This window comes from Actinia tenebrosa, unplaced genomic scaffold (genome assembly GCF_029948245.1).
Source record: "Actinia tenebrosa isolate PJP-AT-01 unplaced genomic scaffold, QUT_ActTen_1.0 PGA_scaffold4__44_contigs__length_22323623, whole genome shotgun sequence".
Taxonomy (NCBI): domain Eukaryota; kingdom Metazoa; phylum Cnidaria; class Anthozoa; order Actiniaria; family Actiniidae; genus Actinia; species Actinia tenebrosa.
This window is the reverse complement of record NW_028292581.1, coordinates 17623816-17644245: the sequence shown is the minus strand read 5'-3', so window position 1 is coordinate 17644245 and position 20430 is coordinate 17623816. Positions and strand designations below refer to the sequence as shown.

Sequence of the window (20430 nt, the reverse complement as noted above, 5' to 3'; positions counted from 1 at the left end):
TACTCATACCGGAAGTCTTTAAAAATGGCTTGGTTGAACGATTTTTAACCCCTGGAACGAGGTGCCGAAATTCTCAATTTCGAATTCTTAAAAATGCTTAATTTTATCTCTAAGACGACTGACGCCGTGTGCCTGATCCAACTACCAAGATAATCAGGACTGATATGGATCTGACTATGCATAGTTGGAAGTCTTTCATTGATCTTATTTCAGATGCGGCCCCGTGGCCCAATGGATAAGGCATCTGACTACGAATCAGGGGATTCCAGGTTCGAGTCCTGGCGGGGTCGTTTTTTAATCCTGTATGACAATTCATTCTTTCTCAACTTGGCCCAAGCAGTAAAGTTTTGGATGAAATCGTGTTATGGAGCGTTTTCACTCACGTGTGAGAAGGGCAAAAAAACAAATGACTTTAATGCGAAAGAATTTTTCTCTGCAATTTTTCTCGAAACCGAGTTGCTTCGCAAGTTGCATGTAGCATAGCAGCGTGTAACTTACAGCGCAATTTGAATAAAATGTTGCGAAGCAAGTTGCAGCAATTGTTTGGATCTCTGTTCACACCATGTAAACGCTCATGCAACTTGTGTCTCAGGCCCCGTCTACACTTATCCGGAAATTTGTTTATCCGCAAATTATTTTGCGGATACGGGTTGTGTCTACATCGCGTTGTATCCGTATCCGGAAATTTACGAAAACGGTCTCTAGAGTGGAAATTTTCGAAAACGCTCCGACGACGGATACGTGTGGACGGTCGTATCCGCAAATTTTCGAATACGGTGACTTAAACACGATTTTGCGCATGCTCAATAACAATTACTATCCGTCAAATAGACTAGGCACTAGCGTGCATCAGGGCGGATCAAGAAATTTCCAGATACGTGTGGACAGCGAAAACAATTTGAAAACGATTCGAATACGCTGCGTGTGGACGCGAACATTTTCGAATCCGCAAAAAGAAATTTGCGGATATAAAAATTTCCGGATACGTGTGGACGGGGCCTCAATGCTGTTGTAGGATAAGTTGCAGAGGAAATTGCTCCGTGTAATCGCGCCTTAAGTATATTGTTCTAGCTTCAAGCAAGCATGCAGTCTTTCAGCAAGATAAGAAAACTTTTCTCGCCCAATGTGGGGCTCGAACCCACGACCCTGGGCTTAAAATTTCCATGCAATACCGTCTGATCTAACCGGTCATGTGGTCTTGTGGTACGTTTCGAACCTATACTAAATTCTGCTATTTGATTCTCAGGTATTGGCGAGCAGCAGGTTGTAAAGGGGAACGTACGAGCGCCCGAGTTATTTCTATGTTCTCTCAGTGCACTTTCTCTGATTCAGCGTCGGCCTCATGGCCGTAAAAATCATGCGTGAAATGCTTTACAAATTCATACATAAATTCATAATAATGGCAACATACATGATGAAGGTTAACCAATGCTGTTGCATAAGATGTAGTTGAGTAATGGATATGCCAACTGACTAGTACGAATCAGTTACAGGCGATTCCAGGTTCGAGTCCTGGCGGGGTCGTTATCTCCTTCAATCTTCTTTTTCTAGGCAGCAACGACTTGTGCTGGAAAGTTGGTTTACCAAGTTTGAGCATCATCTACTAAACCGCTCAACCGGCCCCGTATAATAGGCTTATTAGAAACAATAAAACCGCCCACAACACCGAAACTGCGACTCGCACTCATTAGACCCCATACCGCCAATTACGCTAATCCAGGTAACTAGGCTATTGTTATCGTGGCAGTATAAATATGACCAATCTGATTTTATTCTTCACTTGACTCTGAAGATGACTTCGCTCAGGTTGTCGAAACGTCAGTCACACATCAAATAGTCCTTCTCAGGACTACATTCACCCGGATGATCTTAATACTTTGATTAGCCTTCTTTTTTCTATACTTGGTTTAAACAGTGAAGCTTCGAATGAAGTTTTTTTTCGTAGGACGTTCGAGATGATATTTACAGTTATTTTTTATTGGGCGTCTTGTACTCGGCAGTGAATGAATTTTTGAGAAGCGCGCATAAATAAGCTAAACCAACTGGATTGGGTTTTCCCACTTCAGACCACTTGTCATTCCCTTGAGACTATAAGACTATCAGGTGTATCCATATCCATCTTCTCATGCGCATCCTTGAACAAAGAAATGATACTCTAGGGAATGAAACGTGGTCTGGGATACCATTATATTGCCCAAGTCAAAAGGATAGGTAGCAAAGATCTAAAGTTTCTCAAGCGTGAAACGTAAAGTCTTCAACTAGTAAAATGTTTGATTTGCACCCGATGTGGGGCTCGAACCCACGACCCTGGGATTAAGAGTCCCATTCTCTACCGACTGAGCTAACCGGGCACTTCGAGCCGAGACGCGGTTTTATTCGATTACCTTGGCTGACGTTGAGCGGTAGACTAAGGGCATTCCGGGTTTGAATTCTGGCGTAGTCGATAATAATCTAATACTTATATTGCGCGTATTACATAGGAACATGCTCACATGCGCATTACAAACTGATTAAAATAAGTAACCTCCTAAAAATATAAATTATGATCTAAACATACCATGTAGACCCGTTGCATCATCACAGCGCAGTCAGCAGGGCAAACAACGAACTGGCTATAAGGTAGCGTAGTTGACTTGAACATTAATTCGTACAGGGACAAATCCAGTATTTCAAAAGGGTTAAGTATTTAGCATTTCAGAATGTTGAAACAGCGACGAGGCGATATCATTCTCCTCGGGCATGCAATGACATGAAACACTGGCAGATCCTTGACCATGTATGGCGATAACATATTTTTTGTAGCAACATTTACCAACATGGTTGATACGACATGACTATTATTTTACATGCGTATTCACATTAAAGTAAGGGTCCCGTGTCCTAATGGGTGGGGCATCTGATTTCGAATCAGGGGATTCCAGGTTCAAGTCCTGGCGGGGTCGTTTATTCATTTTGTTCCATTTTAACAAATATACACAGCTTATTCTTTGATCAAAAGGTCGCGCCTCACTACAGCTTGTTTGACAATTGTCTCGTAATATTGAAGCAATCGTCCAACTGACAGTACAGTAGGTAGGTTGCATTAGTTCAACATTTTGAGTATTATTTCTTTTTGGTGAGTGGTTTCTTCATCCATGTTCCCATAAAGACTACCCAATGTCCTAACCTCTAGACGATCACGGCTCAACACCACCACGACAGGTGAAAGTAGAATAAAAGAAAACTATTGCCGTGACCAGCATTCGAACCTGGGTTATTGCGGCCACAACGCAATGTCCTAACCTCTAGACGATCACGGCTCATTACCGTCATTGCAGATGATAGTATCATAAGAGAAAACTATTGCCATGACCAGCATTCGAACCTGGGTTATTGCGGCCACAACACAATGTCCTATAACCTCTAGACGATCACGGCTCAACACCACCACAACAGGTGATAGCAAAATGAAAGAAAACTATTGCCGTGATCAGCATTCGAACCTGGGTTATTTATCGATTATCTTTTTTCTTTTTTTTCAAGTCAAATATAGTGACGTAATAATTAGAATGAGCGCTCGAGGTAATGTCATGTTCGAAACCCCGACTATATATGGAGTAGCCCTTCTTTGCGAAGTAATAATTAAAATAAGCGCGTCAGATAATGTCATGTTCAAAGCAAACCAAATTATGGAGCTTGTCGAACACGTCATTTGCAGTTATAGAGCCAAACTCTTTTCTGGAGAAAAGGACCTCTCTCGTGCAGTAGCCGCGTGTTGGCCGACATGTCCGTCACGTCCGTCGAACAACAAAAGAATTAACAAGTAAAGGTCTTTGTCAATCTACATGAGCCAACATGAAGGTTAAAAAGAGTACCAAGGGAGTGATGACTGATTTACCAATAAAACTAAACACGTTGGATGTGTATTAGATTAAAGATCGCATGAGTTCTGTCTTTTTTCTCTTCAAATGCACATGCTTTCAGTTTGACCCCATTCTTCGTTTGCACGTTACGTCATCGCGGCCATGTTGGTACTATTTAACAAAAGATTTCTCATTAGTATCCATTGTTAACGGTACCACAATGGCCGCCATGTTTTGTGTTTTAACTCTCTTGGGAATGTCTGCAACCCATCAATTGAGCTGCACCACTGCCGTACAATTTTTTTTTTTTTAAAGCACGAACCGAAGAACCACTGGAAACAAAGTACAGAGGAAGGTCTTTGTACACAAAGAAATAGATTCACAAGTGTCTGGTTAGCTCAGTCGGTAGAGCATGGGACTCTTAATACCAGGGTCGTGGGTTCGAGCACATACATACATACATACATAGTTTATTCAAATCGCAAATAAATTATTGACAAATAGTAAAATACAAGTAAGAGCAGAGGCTAGCAAAAAGCGATACAAATAAAACAACAAAGCACAATAATAGGCGACTTGAAAGGAAGTTATGAGGTTATCCCTATGTGAAAACTCCCAAGAAAAACAACAAAACATGACAAAAATGCATCATAAAGAAAGACCCTAAGCAGCGTAATTAGCGAAAAATGCTCTATAAATGAAGTATAAGTATATGAATATGTACTAAATAAAGGAGAGACAAGCTCTCCGCCACCCTGAGCCCCACCCCCGCACGCGCACCCACCAGACATATTATTAGGCGAAAAAATATCATTTTACTAGCGGAGCTACGTGTTTGCTTGAAGAACGGTAGGCTTTGCAAGCCAGTTATATTTTTTGTGTTGAACGTTTCAAGGTTTTCAAGGTTTCAAGGTTTTTTTATTTCCCAGAATGAGAATTTTATACTTTTGTGACCAAGTGGATGTTGAACGGCAAAGATGATGAAACTCATTGCAGGTCTTTTCCAAGATAGGTCGCAGGAAAATAAGTGAAACTAAAACTAAAACTTGGACTAAACAAAAACACAACTAAACAGCACAAAATCTGGAGCAGAACTGATTTATTTTTCAAATTACGAATACTGTTGCGTGATCACTTACATCATCATTCGAAATATGGCTAGTACAAACGTAACGCAACAAACTCGAATAAATCTTCAACCAGTATGTTATCAACCAGTTTTCAACTTGGTTACACTTTACATCACTATTTTTAAATAAAAAAAAATTAACTGGGAGGAGCAGAAGAAAAACAACCCAAAAGGGTTAAGAAGCGTTATAACTTACATGATAACTGCATTTTTCAACGGACTGGCACGATAAAATAATTTTCATGTTTGGTGCCCGGGTGAGATGGAACTCCTTGGGGTAAAAGCATTGATAATGCTCGTCGGAAATTTTCAAAAATACGTAAAAGATATCGGAAGTCTTTTAAAAAGGGCTTTGTTGGACGATTCTTACGTTTACCCCTGAGTCCCCTCCCTTCCTCGGGATTTCGCTTTGGGAAGCATGGGTGGCGTAGCGATGAGTGTGCTCGCTTCTCACCAATGCGACCCGTGTTCGATCCTCGGAATCTTCGTAATGTAGTGGAGTTGTTTGTTGGTTCTCTCTAGTAAAATATATCACTCTTGCACTCCATGATGCGGTGTCCTGTTGAATGTCTAAAATTTGTACTGTACATACTCTTAACTACAGAAAAAAAAAACATTCAAGCGACCCCGCCAGGACTCGAACCTGGAATCCCCTGATTCGTAGTCAGATGCCTTATCCATTGGGCCACGGGGCCTCCATAAACAAACTTGGCTTTATACATTATAATGATCAAGAACTTTTCCAGCCCAGAATGAGAGTTTTGGCCCGCCATGCAGAGCTGTCTCACAGCGGTATGAGTGGAGCCGACATGATGCTAGAATATGGTAAAATAGAAGAAAGATATACCTCTTGATTATCTTGGTAACATTTCAGTTTTGAGTTTTTAACATCTTTTCTTTGGTATTTGAGTTCCTCATCTATGTTACCAACAGGACTCTCTAACGCAGGAAAAGAGAATTTTGCCAAGGTTCAAGATCGAGGGCGAAAAAAAATGCTACCCCTGTTCTCGTATCAAGGAGAGGATCAAAGAGACTCAAAGTATCAAACGACCCCGCCAGGACTCGAACCTGGAATCCCCTGATTCGAAGTCAGATGCCTTATCCATTAGGCCACGAGGTCTTATTTGATGAACGACTCTATTACATTAATTTGTTCTTCAATAATATAAAGTCAGAGGGTTGCAGATGCACAGACAGGGTAAAGTACATCAGTTGCAGCAGGCAGTGTAAGCTAGGCAATCTTTCGAAATTGTTGCCGCTATCCATACGAAAAGTAGAACTCGACACTCCTTCTTGCAACAATCCCGGCAACGGCTGAAACAAGATTTGCGATACTCAAATCTAATTTTCCCAATACACCATGAAGGGTCTTGGTTTTCCTTGTCTTGATAACATTTTCATGTCTTGTTTCTTCATCCAAGAAGACTGTGCACGCGACAGGTTGGATTTTACCAGTAATCTCCTGTTTTATACATTCATTACTTGATGAAAAGAAGAAACTCAAAACGCGCGAAAATCAAGTTGCGACCATTTTTTGCTAATCATGAGATGGCCTGAAATTTGCCTATTTGTAGAGAGCTTGTATGATGTCCATTTGTACTACTGTAAACAGTAAAACGCAGATTATTTAGTTCTTATCGGGTGTGATATCAAGCTAAAACGTAGGTCATTAGCCTAATCACCTTTATGACGTCATAATTCAAATAAGCGCGCGCAAGGTGACGTCACGTTCCAAACGGCGCACTTCCTGTCGTGGCCTGGTCACAACAAGGGAATGGACCATTCTCATGTTGTAGCGGCATTGACTGGAATGACAGCGGAGGTTTCGCAGCAGCCAAGTTGGAGAGAAAGACGAAAGTAATTTTCGATTTCATATGTAAAAAATCAGTCTCTCGTCATGAAAAGACATTACATTGTTCCTGTCCAACATCATGGTTTATTTATTTATTTTATTGATTTATCAGGCTTTAACCACATAAACGACTAGTGGTATGGTCCGTACAACAGAGCATGACTCCAAATAAAGTACGGCCACAATATAATCACATAATAAGTGGAATAATAATACAAATGGCGTATGTTATGATGACGGATATAATAGTTGATGGTGTGATAATAATGATAATGACTGAAAAATTAGTGAACTCATAATCAACTTGATATAAATAAGAAAAAGATATGAGAATAGAATCATATGATATATTGAGACATATCATAATGATATGCTAAGTAAAGTTCAGTAGCAACATAATGGTTTGCTAGTAATGTCATTCGTAGTACAGCATTTAGGGCAGATTGATTTCCATGTCTTATAAGTGTCTATGCAGTAAGTGTTCAACAGACCAGCAAAGTAACGGCTATGAAGAGCAGTCTTGAAACTTGAAACAGAATCTAACGATTTGATATCAGCAGCAGTTGATTCCATATTCTGGGCAATCTATTGAAGTATGAGTTCTGGAATTGTTTAGTTCTCGTTTGAGGAACAAGCAGGTCCATCTTGCAGTTGTTTCTTGTGGAGCGGGAGGCATTTCTAGGCTTTACGTAGTCATCAACAGAAAACTTGTAGTAGTCAGCTCGACTTTTGAAATAGAATGTCAAATCAATGATTTCGTGCCAATGCGATACAGGTAATAAATCAAGGTTAACCAGACGTTCACGATAATCCAGCTCACTATTAGGAAGGATAAATCTAGTAGCTCTGCGCTGGAGTTGTTCAATAGATTTGATGTTGCAGACTTGCGAGGGAGACCATATCTGACTTGCATAACCAATATAAGGGCGAATGAGTGTATAATTTAATGTCTTATGTCTGTTTTGATTAATCATAAAACTCACGAGTTGTCTATCTCGTCTTCAAAGTATGAACCGATATTAAAGCCAAAGAAAACCAAGTACAGGAGAAGGACTTTGAATACAAAGATATAAATAAACAAGTGCCCGGTTAGCTCAGTCGGTAGAGCATGGGACTCTTAATCCCAGGGTCGTGGGTTCGAGCCCCACATTGGGCGCAAAAATAACATTTTACTAGCTGAGCTACACGTTTGCTCGAAGGACGGTAGGTCTTTTGCTAGCCAGTTAACATACATGATAACTGCACTTTTCACCGGACTAGCTCGATAAAACAGTTTTATTTCGTGCCCGGGAGAGGGGGACTCAGGCTCCGTCCATTTTTGTGTCCGCAAATAATTTTTTGCAGATACGAAAATGTTTGCGTCCACACGCAGCGTATTCGAATCGTTTTCACCGTCCACACGTATCCGATTTCGTAAAATTTGAGGATACGGACACAAATACTAAATTTTAAATTCTTAAAATTGCTCAATTTTACCCCTAAGACGACTGACGCCGTGTACCCGATCCAACTACCAAGATAATAATGACTGATATGGATCTGACTTTGCATAGTTACAAGTGTTTCGTTGATCTTCATTTTACCAGATGCGGCCCCGTGGCCCAATGGATAAGGCATCTGACTACGAATCAGGGGATTCCAGGTTCGAGTCCTGGCTGGGTCGTTTTTTAATACTATATATGACAATTTTTTCTTTCTCAACTTGGCCCAAGTAGTAAAGCTTTGGATGAAATCGTGTTATGGTGCGTTTTCAATCACGTGAGAAGGGCAACAAAACAAATGACTCAGGCCCCGTCCACACTATTCTGGATAAATTAGAATCCGCAACTTTCACACCGAAGCCGAAAAAAAAGTTTTCCGTCCACACATGAAAACGGATAGAAATGTTTCGCGTCCACACTAGTCCGATCAGAGGCGGCAAAAACGCTTCATTGCACATCTGAGCATGTGCGTCGAAGCTGAAATTGAGCACGCGTTGAATTTTTAGTATTCCCGCCATGTTCCCATGACAATCATGACGTCATCGTATTCGAAAAATGTTAGTACGTCCACACTAATACGGCTAGCCGGCGTTTTCAAATTGTTCCACTCTGGAGACCGTATTTGAAAAATTCGTTTTCGGTGAAGAATTGTTCCGGATTCGCCCGGACTAGCATGGACGGTAGGCCTAACCGAATAAATAAAAATTCGGATTTCAATTTATCCGCTATGGACGGGGCCTTAAAGGCGCGATTACACGACGGAGAATTTTTCTCGAAACCGAGTTGCTTCGCAAGTTGCATGTAGCTTCAAGCAAACATGCAGTCTTTCAGCAAAATAAGAAAACTTTTCTCGCCCAATGTGGGGCTCGAACCCACGACCCTGGGATTAAGAGTCCCATGCTCTACCGACTGAGCTAGCTGAGCACATGTCTATTGTAGAAAGGTGTCTCTGTTACCACGGACAAGTTTTCTTCATATAAAAGGCTCCAAAGACTCTCAGGTGTACCCATATCCATCTTCTCATGTGCATCCTTAAACAAAGAAAGGATACTCTAGGGAATGAAATGTGGTCTGAAATTGGAAACCGTTATCATATCCAAGTCATAAGGATATTTGGCAAAGATCTAAAGTTTCTCAAGGAAACGTAAAGCCTTCAACTAGTAAAATTTTTGATTTTCGCCCGATGTGGGGCTCGAACCCACGACCCTGGGATTAAGAGTCCCATGCTCTACCGACTGAGCTAACCAGGCACTACCATTTCAGACTGTTGAAACAGTGGCATGGGGATATCATTCTCCTCTGCCGCAATAGGTTGCTATCAATAGACGTCACTTTCGGTAATAGCTCTTTTTTAATAGCTTGTAGAATCCTGGAGGTTGTTTTGATCTCTTGTTTTCTGGTTTGATGTCGTGAAAATAGTCAAATACAATAGTTTGAGGACTTATTTTGATATGTTTTGACTTAGCATCCGCTAGTTGCCTCCCAGTCAACCGCTTGTTTGCCCCCCAGTCAACTCCAAAAAGTCACGTGATTGATAGTAAGCAATTGCATGACAGAATGGCAGATATCCTTTAACAACTGGATAGTATGTCCGTGTATGGCAATAACATAATTTTTGTAGCATGAAAGACCAACATGGTTGATGCGACATGACTATTATTTTACATGCGTATCACGGAGATTTAAAGTAAGGACCTCGTGGCCTAATGGACAAGGCATCTGACTTCGAATCAGGGGATTCCAGGTTCGAGTCCTGGCGGGGTCGTTTATGCATTTTGTTCCATTTTAACAAATATACACAGCTTATCCTTTGACCAATCGGTAATAATAATAATAATTAATATTTATAAAGCGCGACTTTAACATGTGAATATGATCAAATGCGCATTATCTAAACCTATTCAGATTTGTGTCAAACCATGTTCCTAAGTTCTTGGCAATGTCTGTTGGCTTGATTTTAACATCACCAATATTTAGTTGATTCACGCTGATCTTTTCCAACTGCATTTTAGTTCCAATGATTAAGAATTCAGTTTTGTCGTCGTTTAGTTTTAGTTTCTCTGAGAACATCCAGTTGCGAATAGCATTCACACATTGTTCCATGGCAGCAATTGCATTATTCTGATCAGGTACAGAGTTCGATCGAAACGATAAATACAATTGCGTGTCATCAGCGTAAACGTGAACATCAGGCAGGTGTCCATGGAGAACATCAAACAACTCACTTGCGTAGATTTTAAACAGAAGCGGTCCAAGGCAAGAACCCTGCGGAACACCATAAGGTAGTGGAAAAACTTCAGAATTGCATCCTTCAAGATACACTCGCTGAGTTCTGTTACTAAGGTATGATGAGAACCACTTCAGAGCATAGTCAGTAATCCCAAATTTAGATTTTAGACGACCAAGAAGTTACAGATATAGTTCTTGTTTTCAATGGAGCATGACGATCCAGTAAACTAGACAGGGTTGTGTTGTAAGATCTCACAAGCTTATCCAGACCACCCTCCTGTAGAGCTGAGTCAGTGGTGTCAGAGTCGATCTCACACAGTTCCGAGGCAGCCAAGTCCATACGGAGACAATCAAGATCAATCGATTTTATTTTTCTGTATGTTACTGTCGTTGCCATAAAATCAGGCTTTTTTGGTAGGAGTGAGCAGAGAAGTGAGGCATGGTCCGAGATAAACCTTAATGATTGCTTCAGAGCGGCGTGACTTGATCAAGTCTAAGGTATGGCCATGCATGTGAGTTGGTGCGGTGACGTGCTGCGTGAGGCCAACAGATTCCATCAGACCAACCAACTTAATAGCATCCGGATCATCAGCAACATCTACATGAATTTTCAGGTCACCAGTGATAAGTAGCTGCTCTTTTGATAACAGTACAGACTCCAAATAATCAGAGAATTCGCTGAAGAATGTGCTAATAGTTACTCTATGGGTAACAGAGGATGGAGGTCGATAGACAATCACAAGACGTAGATTATGTGACGAGGATTTGATAGTCCATTCGAAAGAATTCTTTTCGCCTCCAACAACTTTCTTGACAACAAATGCTTCTCGACACAATAAACCTGTTCCTCCGCCTCGTCGTCCAATACGCGGGCTATCGAGGAACTTGTAACCTTGAGGACATAGCTCCAGCCTTACAGCTGAATCACTAGGTTGTAACCAAGTCTTTGTGATAGCTACAAGATCAGCCTTACAGTCACATACATAGTCTAACAGGTCAGCACTCTTGTTTTTAACTGAGCGGACATTTACAACACATAATGTCAGATGTTGTTTAGAATGAACGGTATTCTTGGATTCGCTTGAGGACGGCCACTTGGATTTGGTATTTCCAGGTTGACGATCAGTTGGCCCTGGGTTAGTAGAGATATCCCCTCCCATTAGTAGTATTTGGCGTGTAGTGCACGAGTTGGAATAATATTGACATCGACCATTCGATTGTTTGGGCTTCCTGTGTGCGTATCGTGAATTTACGGCAAGGAGTAGGTTATTCACACTGTAGTTCCAGGCATGAGGTTTGGAAACATAAAATTCGAGCTAGTCGCAGTGATCTCAATAGGGACATTATTGACGTTCACATGGTTTCATTTTTTCATTTTTGTTCACCTAAACGTGCCTCAGTACAACCTGTTTGACAATTGTTTTGTAATATTGAAGCAATTGCCCAACTGACAGTACAGTATGCAGATTGTATTACTTCGGACCACTTGCTATGTTAAGAATATAAAACATTTTGAGTATTACGTATTTTCTTTTGGTGTCTGGTTTCCTCATCCATGTTCTCATAAAGACTACCCAATGTCCTAACCTCTAGACGATCACGGCTCAACACCACCACGACAGGTGATAGTAGAATAAAAGAAAACTATTGCCGTGACCAGCATTCGAACCTGGGTTATTGCGGCCACAACGCAATGTCCTAACCTCTAGACGATCACGGCTCAACACCACCACGACAGGTTATAGTAGAATAAAAGAAAACTATTGCCGTGACCAGCATTCGAACCTGGGTTATTGCGGCCACAACGCAATGTCCTAACCTCTAGACGATCACGGCTCAACACCACCACGACAGGTGATAGTAGAATAAAAGAAAACTATTGCCGTGACCAGCATTCGAACCTGGGTTATTGCGGCCACAACGCAATGTCCTAACCTCTAGACGATCACGGCTCAACACCACCACGACAGGTGATAGTAGAATAAAAGAAAACTATTGCCGTGACCGGCATTCGAACCTGGGTTATTGCGGCCATAACGCAATGTCCTAACCTCTAGACGATCACGGCTCAACACCACCACGACAGGTGATAGTAGAATAAAAGAAAACTATTGCCGTGACCAGCATTCGAACCTGGGTTATTGCGGCCACAACGCAATATCCTAACCTCTAGACGATCACGGCTCAACACCACCACGACAGGTGATAGTAGAATAAAAGAAAACTATTGCCGTGACCAGCATTCGAACCTGGGTTATTCATCAATTATCATTTTTTATTTTAAGTCAAATATAGTGACGTAATGATTAGAATGAGCGCTCGAGGTGACGTCATCTTCGAAATCCCGACTATATATGGAGTTGGTCGTTCTTTGTGACGTTATAATTAGAATAAGCGCGTCAGGTGAAGTCATGTTCGAAGCAAACTAAATATGGAGCTTATCGAACACGTCATCTCCAGACGAACGGTTTTAATTTGGGGGGAAAAGGACCTCTCGTGCAGTAGGCATGTTGGTCGCCATGTCCGTCACGTTCGTTGAACAACACAAGAATTACCAAGTAATGTTCTTTGTCAGTCCACATGAGCCAACATGAAGGTTAGAAAGAGTACCAAGGGAGTGATGACTGATTTACCAATAAAACAAAACCTGTTGGATGTGCACTAGATTAAAGATCGCATGAGTTCTGTCTTTGTACTCTTCAAATGCACATGCTTTCAGTTCGACCCCGTTGAGCTGCGCCACTGCTGTACTGGCGCTGGTGATAAGCGATGACAAGTTTTTTTTTTGTTGTTGTTTTTTTTGCGTACGAACTAAAGAACCACTGGAAACAAAGTACAGGAGTAGGTCTTTGTATAATAAAAATTACATGAACAAATGCCCGGTTAGCTCAGTCGGTAGAGCATGGGACTCTTAATCCCAGGGTCGTGGGTTCGAGCCCCACATTGGGCGGAAAATGAACTTTTTACTAGCTGAGCTACACGTTTTGCTTGAAGAACGTTAGGCCTTTGCAAGCCAGATATATTTTTTTGCGTTGAGCGTTATAACATGCGTGATAACTGTGTTTTATCACCACACCAGCACGATAAAACAATTTCGTGCCATTGGATCTGCTCGTCGGAAATTTCAAAGATATCCCCAAAAGATACCAGAAGTCTTTTAAAAATGGCTTGGTTGAACGATTTTTGACCTCTGGAAGGACATGCCGAAATTCTAAATTTCAAATTCCTAAAATTGCTTAATTTTATCTCTAAGACGACTGACGCCGTGTGCCCGATCCAACTACCAAGATAATCAGGACTGATGTGGATCTGACTATGTATAGTTATAATTGTTTCGTTGATATGTTTTGCAGGTGCGGCCCCGTGGCCCAATGGATAAGGCATTTTTTTTCGCCCTCGATCTTGAACCTTGGCAAAATTCTCTTTTCCTGCGTTAGAGAGTCCTGTTGGTAACATAGATGAGGAACTCAAATACCAAAGAAAAGATGTTAAAAACTCAAAACTGAAATGTTACCAAGATAATCAAGAGGTATATCTTTCTTCTATTTTACCATATTCTAGCATCATGTCGGCTCCACTCATACCGCTGTGAGACAGCTCTGCATGGCGGGCCAAAACTCTCATTCTGGGCTGGAAAAGTTCTTGATCATTATAATGTATAAAGCCAAGTTTGTTTATGGAGGCCCCGTGGCCCAATGGATAAGGCATCTGACTACGAATCAGGGGATTCCAGGTTCGAGTCCTGGCGGGGTCATCTACTAATACTATATGATATTTTTTTCTTTCTCAACTTGGCCCAAGCAGTAAGGCTTTGGATAAATTGTATCACGGAGCTTTTTCACTCACGTGAGAAGGGCTAAAACTGACTTAAAGGCGCGATTACTGAACACACGGAGAATTTTTCTCTGCAAATTTTCTCGCAACCGAGTTGCATCACAAGTTGCATGTAGTATAGGACATTTCCACGATGGCGTCATTGACCTCTACTACCAGACTCCCTTGCACACTTTCTTTTGTTCAGTTAATTAGCACCAATTGTCTTACTATTCTCATGAGGGAATACAAACTTGAATCAGAAAGAAAATTCGCGAAGAATTATGGTAGTGGGAGTCAAATGACGCCATCATGCAAACGTCCTATTGCAGCGTGTAACTTACAGCGCAATTTGAAAAAATGTTGCGAGACAAGTTGCACCAATATGTTTGGGTCTCCGTTCACACCCTGTATACGCCCATGCAACTTGTGTCTCAATGCTGTTGTAGGACAAGTTGCAGAGGAAATTGCTCCGTGTAATTGCGCCTTAAGTCTATTGTTCTAGCTTCAAGCAAACATGCAGTCTTTCAGCAAAATAAGAAAACTTTTCTCGCCCAATGTGGGGCTCGAACCCACGACCCTGGGATTAAGAGTCCCATGCTCTACCGACTGAGCTAACCGGGCACTTCTTATCTTTTGTGCTTTTTGAAGCCAAGATGCTGTCATTCGATTACCTTGGCTGAAGTTGAGCGGTAGACTGAGGGCATTCCGGGTTTGAATTCTAGCGTAGTCGACTTGAAAATTAATTTGTACATTGGTAAATCCAGTATTTCAAAAGGGGGTGGCCCCTAAAAACATACTTGCATGAGTATTTGGCAATTCCAGTATTTCAAAAGGGGGTGGCCCCTAAAAACATACTTACCTGAGTATTTGGCATTTCAGAATGTTGAAACAGTGACATGGGGATATCATTCTCCTCTGCCGCAATAGTTTGCTATCAATAGACGTCACTTCCGGTAATAGCTCTTTTTTAATAGCTTGTAGAATCCTGGAGGTTGTTTTGATCTCTTGTTTTCTGGTTTGATGTCGTGAAAATAGTCAAATACAATAGTTTGAGGACTTATTTTGATATGTTTTGACTTAGCATCCGCTAGTTGCCTCCCAGTCAACCGCTTGTTTGCCCCCCAGTCAACTCCAAAAAGTCACGTAATCGATAGCCAAGCAATTGCATGACAGAATGGCAGATATCCTTTAACAACTGGATAGCATGTCCGTGTATGGCAATAACATAATTTTTGTAGCATGTAAGACCAACATGGTTGATGCGACATGATCATCATTTTACATGCATAATATATATTAAAGTAAGGACCTCGTGGCCTAATGGATAAGGCATCTGACTTCGAATCAGGGGATTCCAGGTTCGAGTCCTGGCGGGGTCGTTTATTCCCTTTTGTTCCATTTTAACAAATTTTCATAGCGTATCCTTTGACCAAATGGTCGCAGTGATCTCAATAGTGACATTATCTTATTCGTTGTGTGACAACGTCTTCCCAATTGAAGGTGACCATCCTCTAGGAGAATGAACAGCCGGTTTTGAAACTCATCGGGATATCATCGTTATTGCTTTCGTATCCTTTGTGATACTCATGAATTTTTCGAAGAGAAAAACAATAGAAAATGAAACTTCTGGAGTTTTGTTACTCTGAATTGGGAAAACATCGTCAGAACACGAATAAGATCTATTGGTTTGCACACCGATAGAACGCAGAAATAAGCCCTTCTACGTTTCTTTTAACTTTTGTTATGAGCAAGCCAGCAAAAATCGATCAACGCCTTTAGACAGAGCCTCAAATTTACCAAATCGCAAAGTTAAAGTGTGATAAGTTAGAAAATGGCGAAGATAGAGCTTAGTAAAGTTGCAAAATTTTGCAGACGTTTGTATGATGGGGGCAAGTTTTTCTCTTGTACAGATAACAACAACATTAATATTGGCACAAAAAAATAGTAACCCCCCCCCCCCCCCCTCCTCAAAGACTTGCGAAAAGTTTCGTGAGTACCCTCCCCTTTTTGGTTGCTTGAAATATAATGACCCTCCCCCCATCTACACTATAGCGCCTTTTAACATTAAAATGATCAAAAAATACCGAAATAGACACTATGCATACGATGATACAGACGCTTTTGACTGAAGGATGTTATATGAACAAATCAAGTGAGTGGAAGGAAGTTGCGTGCATACTTCATTTCCCCTTCACCACCCCCCTCATATGACAAATGTTCATTAGTTTGTTATTCTGATTACCAAAGAAAAAATATCGATAATTTTTTTTGGAATCCAAGAGTGAACTGGATAAAATCACAAATTGACAAAAAAAGGAGATAAATAGAAAGAAAGAATGAATAAGAATGATAAATTGAAGGCTTTACTAGCAATCAATGTGAACATGTGACAACTAGTACTGCGCATGCGTACCCAAGTCACAAGACAACATGGCCGCCATGGCGGAATTGCAGTAGGCTTTAGAAGTACAACATGGATTCAGGTCACTGAACGGCGCTTAACACCCCTAAAAACTCAACAGACGCCACGAGCATAATCAATACAAGATGGCTAACGTGTGGGGTAACGAGGATTTGGCGTGCTACTTCACTACGAAGCATTCTTGGAGGGGAAAGTAAGTAAAACTTTGCTGGCATATCTTGACACCTTTGCTTGGTGTCACGTTGATCTTTACTCTTCACCAGTTCTTTAATGACTAAATATTCCTAACCAAACGGTGCTTAATCTTTCCTTTTTCTAGATACAAACGTATATTTTCTGTGGGAACTAAAGCTATAACTACTTACAACCCATCCAATCTTGAAGTCACGAATCAGGTGATATGTTTTAACTTACCACCATGTAAAACGAAACTGCTTGTTTTAAAAGTTAAATATAAGACTTTGTTTAGACACTTTCACTATCTTTTTTGAAATTAAGTCTTTATTAAAGATGATTTCAGGATATTTTTTGAGGAAATTTGATTATAAAGTCGAGAACAATATTTATATAATAAATCTGAAGGGGAAGAAGCCTTACTAGATAAAACTTTTGTTGCTCTCTATACGTTAAGTATGATTTTTTTTAAACACGAGATCGTAAGACAATAAACAAATGTTATTTGGTGTTCTATAGGCGTGAAAATAGACAGGAATCTATACAGATCGTAGAGATTAACAGTGTACATAAAATATTACTTTTTTGGGACAGTTTAATATTCATAGGCAAACGTGTACTGTATGTACATTATTGTCTATATTAAAGGTTAATGTATTAAGTCTAAACATCTTGGACACCTTGAATATGGTGAAGTACCAGTGGCGTAGCTGTAAGAAGGCTCACCTCTCACCAATGCAACCTTGTCATACTTGAGTTGAGTTTGCATGTTGTCGTTAATCTTCCTTGCTTCGAGGGTTTTTTCTCTGGGATCTTTGGTTTTCTTCCCTACTCTGCAAAAATCAACATTCCTAAATTTCAATTCCATCTTAGGAGATATTCTCGACATCGTTACCCTCTTATATACCCTTTTGTATTGTATTACCAGAAGATATAGAAATATAGATAAGTCATAGTGCTTGGGAACGAGGTTATTCCGGGCAAAAGACCGTTGGAATAAAATTCAGAAAAATTAATTTCCGACCTCGCTGGGAATCAAACCCACGACCTTCGGAATCGTACTACCGATGCTCTACCAGCTGAGCTAGAGGTCAGACTGAGAGCAGGCCGTGGTGAAATAGATGTTAGGTCGCGTATTACCAATAAATTGGTTATAATATTATCTTGACAGATACCAACAAGTTAGCTCTTGATTATTTTTTATTAAAGCTTTATATTATTTCACAATAGCAGATACTAGAATCATGCTCTGTTGCCTTCAAACAATTGTTGCATTTTGGTCAGTTTCTATATGATTTTTCGTATATCGACTTGTAACAGTTGTTAACAGTTCCGAGGACTGAAAAAATTGAAAAAGGCCAATAGGCCAATTATTTCAATTATTTCCAAGTTGGACAGATATGTAGTCATATTGCAGATTAATTATATCAAAGTTCCGTGTCTACCATATTATTGTTTTTTACACTAAAGAGGTCTTCAAAAAGATCCCAATTTACAACTTCCTCTGCCATCTTGAAAAAAATTACAAGACAAAAAAAAGGAAACAAGGCCAGCTGGCAAGCGAAAGTCATGCACTGCTTGGTTCAAAGTCAATTTCTATTGTTTTACCTGAGTTTTGATTGGCTGATAAAAGCTATACAATTACTGAGTAATTGGATAGTTTTAGCTCTTCCAAGAAAAATGTGAATGGAAATGATCCAAATTAATCTTTAATTTGGACAGGAAACAGAATTTGAAAATAATACAATAGTTGCTTACAGCTGTATATGGGATTATAGAGTGATGATACAATTGCCCTATTTCACTATGACATCACATCATAACAATCTATTGTTTAAACGCAAAGGATCATGGTCGTCAGAGGGGGTCAAATCAATGCAAATTCACCGAAAATTGTTCTAAAAGAATAGCCAGCAAACGCTCAGAATATTTCTTAGTTCATATTAACACATATTATATCTGAAAACCTGGCCATTTTAGATTAAACTGTTTTGCTAGGACCAAATTTTGTTGAATTTTCTTCCACATAAACAAGCAGTGACGTCATAGTGAAATTATATTATTATATTATTATGTGCTATGCACCCTCTTATAATAAAGTGTATCATTACTTCTATTGTTATCATTATCATTCTTATTACTATAATTGTATTTTATACAGGGCACGAAATTAACGCTTGCAAACGCACAAAATGCGGATGAAATTTTGTATTTAGCGAGTGACAAAATATTTAACTAGCTAAGTTTTGCAAGTATGACCACAGTCCAGAAATTGAAGTACTGAATAGTCTAGAGCCCACATCAAGTAAAGCTTGTTATTCACCGTGTCCAATCGTTTACTAGCAAGGTTTTTCTAGTGGGTTTAAAAGTTAATTCTGTACCCTGATATATTTCATTTGAAGAGCGTTACTAGTTTATTGGTTAGATACCTATATGACTACCTTATTATGTGATATCCTCTTAAATAAAGTCCATCCTATCATTACTATCATTATACTGTAATTATTCTTATTATTATAGTAGTTTACAGCTGTAATGTTTTTGCATTTATATAGTGGGCGTATTCCGAGTTTGTTAGTGTGTCTCCAAGTGCGAAAGCTAATAATGAGCTGATTATCACTATGAAAAAAGGTATGTTTACAGGAAATATATTTTTTTATTAAAGCCAAACCTTGCTGTGCAAAATATTGAAAAAGTATAACTAAGGGAATAAATAGTAATAAATAATAAACTCATTTCTCAGGCATGGGGTCTCAGATTTGATTACTGGACGTGGCAATATATCATGGCTTAAAATAATGGTCGAATCTTTGCATTGCTGGTCATTTTGACCAGTAACGCTTAGCCAGAAACAAGGTATGACTGAGCTAAAACTAATTCATGGCCAGTCATCACCGCCGACATACTGGCCATTGTTTTAAGCCCTGAACATGTGGGCAGAGCTTTGATGAATCTTTCTCTTGACTTTAGGGTTTTCTTTGAGTTCATGAAACATAGAATAATATACTGTACATATGCTTTCACTCAGTCTGGCTTTTGATGATTAATTTCATTTGTAGGCACTGCTGGAAAGAAGAAGCACAGCATGACTTTCTCAACAGAACATAGAGCAGATCTAATCACTGAAACTCTGGTAAAATACACTGTTCAGGTTTTAATGTATATTGCTGAACCTTGCTATTAAGGGGTTTTCGTATGAGTGGGCAAAAATTCAGCAAATCTGTTAACATTGGAAATTGATGGCATGTCAGTACTACAGTACCTTATTTCACGAAAATATTTATTACAAATTACGTGATTTTTGAGATTGTAAGAAGATCACAAAATTAAAGTGACAAAAAAATAAAAGATATGACACACTATGATGACAAAAAATATAATGACGCAAAAATTAAGTGATCCTCAATTATTAATAAAACAAAGATCACTTTTTGTTGTGGTAGCTCCAGTGTTATACTTCATATATAATGTACATACATATTCTC

General features: G+C 39.8%; 1 protein-coding gene and 13 non-coding genes across 14 annotated transcripts in view; 8 read left to right on the top strand and 6 right to left on the bottom strand.

Moving 5' to 3' along the window:
* Window positions 1-217: 217 nt before the first annotated feature.
* Window positions 218-290, top strand: Trnar-acg (transfer RNA arginine (anticodon ACG)). Its single transcript has one exon. It is a non-coding gene; the product is annotated as a tRNA-Arg (tRNA).
* A 1988-nt stretch (window positions 291-2278) lies between these two features.
* On the bottom strand, window positions 2279-2351 carry Trnak-cuu (transfer RNA lysine (anticodon CUU)). The gene has a single exon. It is a non-coding gene; the product is annotated as a tRNA-Lys (tRNA).
* A 3242-nt stretch (window positions 2352-5593) lies between these two features.
* Trnar-acg (transfer RNA arginine (anticodon ACG)) lies at window positions 5594-5666 on the bottom strand. Its single transcript has one exon. It is a non-coding gene; the product is annotated as a tRNA-Arg (tRNA).
* Window positions 5667-6018: 352 nt separating this feature from the next.
* Trnar-ucg (transfer RNA arginine (anticodon UCG)) lies at window positions 6019-6091 on the bottom strand. The gene has a single exon. It is a non-coding gene; the product is annotated as a tRNA-Arg (tRNA).
* Window positions 6092-7906: 1815 nt separating this feature from the next.
* Window positions 7907-7979, top strand: Trnak-cuu (transfer RNA lysine (anticodon CUU)). Its single transcript has one exon. It is a non-coding gene; the product is annotated as a tRNA-Lys (tRNA).
* A 434-nt stretch (window positions 7980-8413) lies between these two features.
* Trnar-acg (transfer RNA arginine (anticodon ACG)) lies at window positions 8414-8486 on the top strand. Its single transcript has one exon. It is a non-coding gene; the product is annotated as a tRNA-Arg (tRNA).
* A 669-nt stretch (window positions 8487-9155) lies between these two features.
* On the bottom strand, window positions 9156-9228 carry Trnak-cuu (transfer RNA lysine (anticodon CUU)). Its single transcript has one exon. It is a non-coding gene; the product is annotated as a tRNA-Lys (tRNA).
* Window positions 9229-9481: 253 nt separating this feature from the next.
* On the bottom strand, window positions 9482-9554 carry Trnak-cuu (transfer RNA lysine (anticodon CUU)). The gene has a single exon. It is a non-coding gene; the product is annotated as a tRNA-Lys (tRNA).
* A 442-nt stretch (window positions 9555-9996) lies between these two features.
* Trnar-ucg (transfer RNA arginine (anticodon UCG)) lies at window positions 9997-10069 on the top strand. The gene has a single exon. It is a non-coding gene; the product is annotated as a tRNA-Arg (tRNA).
* Window positions 10070-13410: 3341 nt separating this feature from the next.
* Window positions 13411-13483, top strand: Trnak-cuu (transfer RNA lysine (anticodon CUU)). The gene has a single exon. It is a non-coding gene; the product is annotated as a tRNA-Lys (tRNA).
* A 731-nt stretch (window positions 13484-14214) lies between these two features.
* On the top strand, window positions 14215-14287 carry Trnar-acg (transfer RNA arginine (anticodon ACG)). The gene has a single exon. It is a non-coding gene; the product is annotated as a tRNA-Arg (tRNA).
* Window positions 14288-14897: 610 nt separating this feature from the next.
* Trnak-cuu (transfer RNA lysine (anticodon CUU)) lies at window positions 14898-14970 on the bottom strand. The gene has a single exon. It is a non-coding gene; the product is annotated as a tRNA-Lys (tRNA).
* A 685-nt stretch (window positions 14971-15655) lies between these two features.
* Window positions 15656-15728, top strand: Trnar-ucg (transfer RNA arginine (anticodon UCG)). Its single transcript has one exon. It is a non-coding gene; the product is annotated as a tRNA-Arg (tRNA).
* Window positions 15729-16756: 1028 nt separating this feature from the next.
* Window positions 16757-20430, top strand: part of LOC116306212 (dnaJ homolog subfamily C member 13) — a 76944-nt gene continuing 73270 nt past the window's right edge. The window contains exons 1-4 of the mRNA XM_089037291.1: window positions 16757-16964; window positions 17091-17166; window positions 19501-19576; window positions 20005-20078. Coding sequence (XP_088893417.1) covers window positions 16897-16964; window positions 17091-17166; window positions 19501-19576; window positions 20005-20078 — 294 coding nt within the window. The 5' untranslated portion in view covers window positions 16757-16896. The remainder of the gene's footprint in view (window positions 16965-17090; window positions 17167-19500; window positions 19577-20004; window positions 20079-20430) is intronic.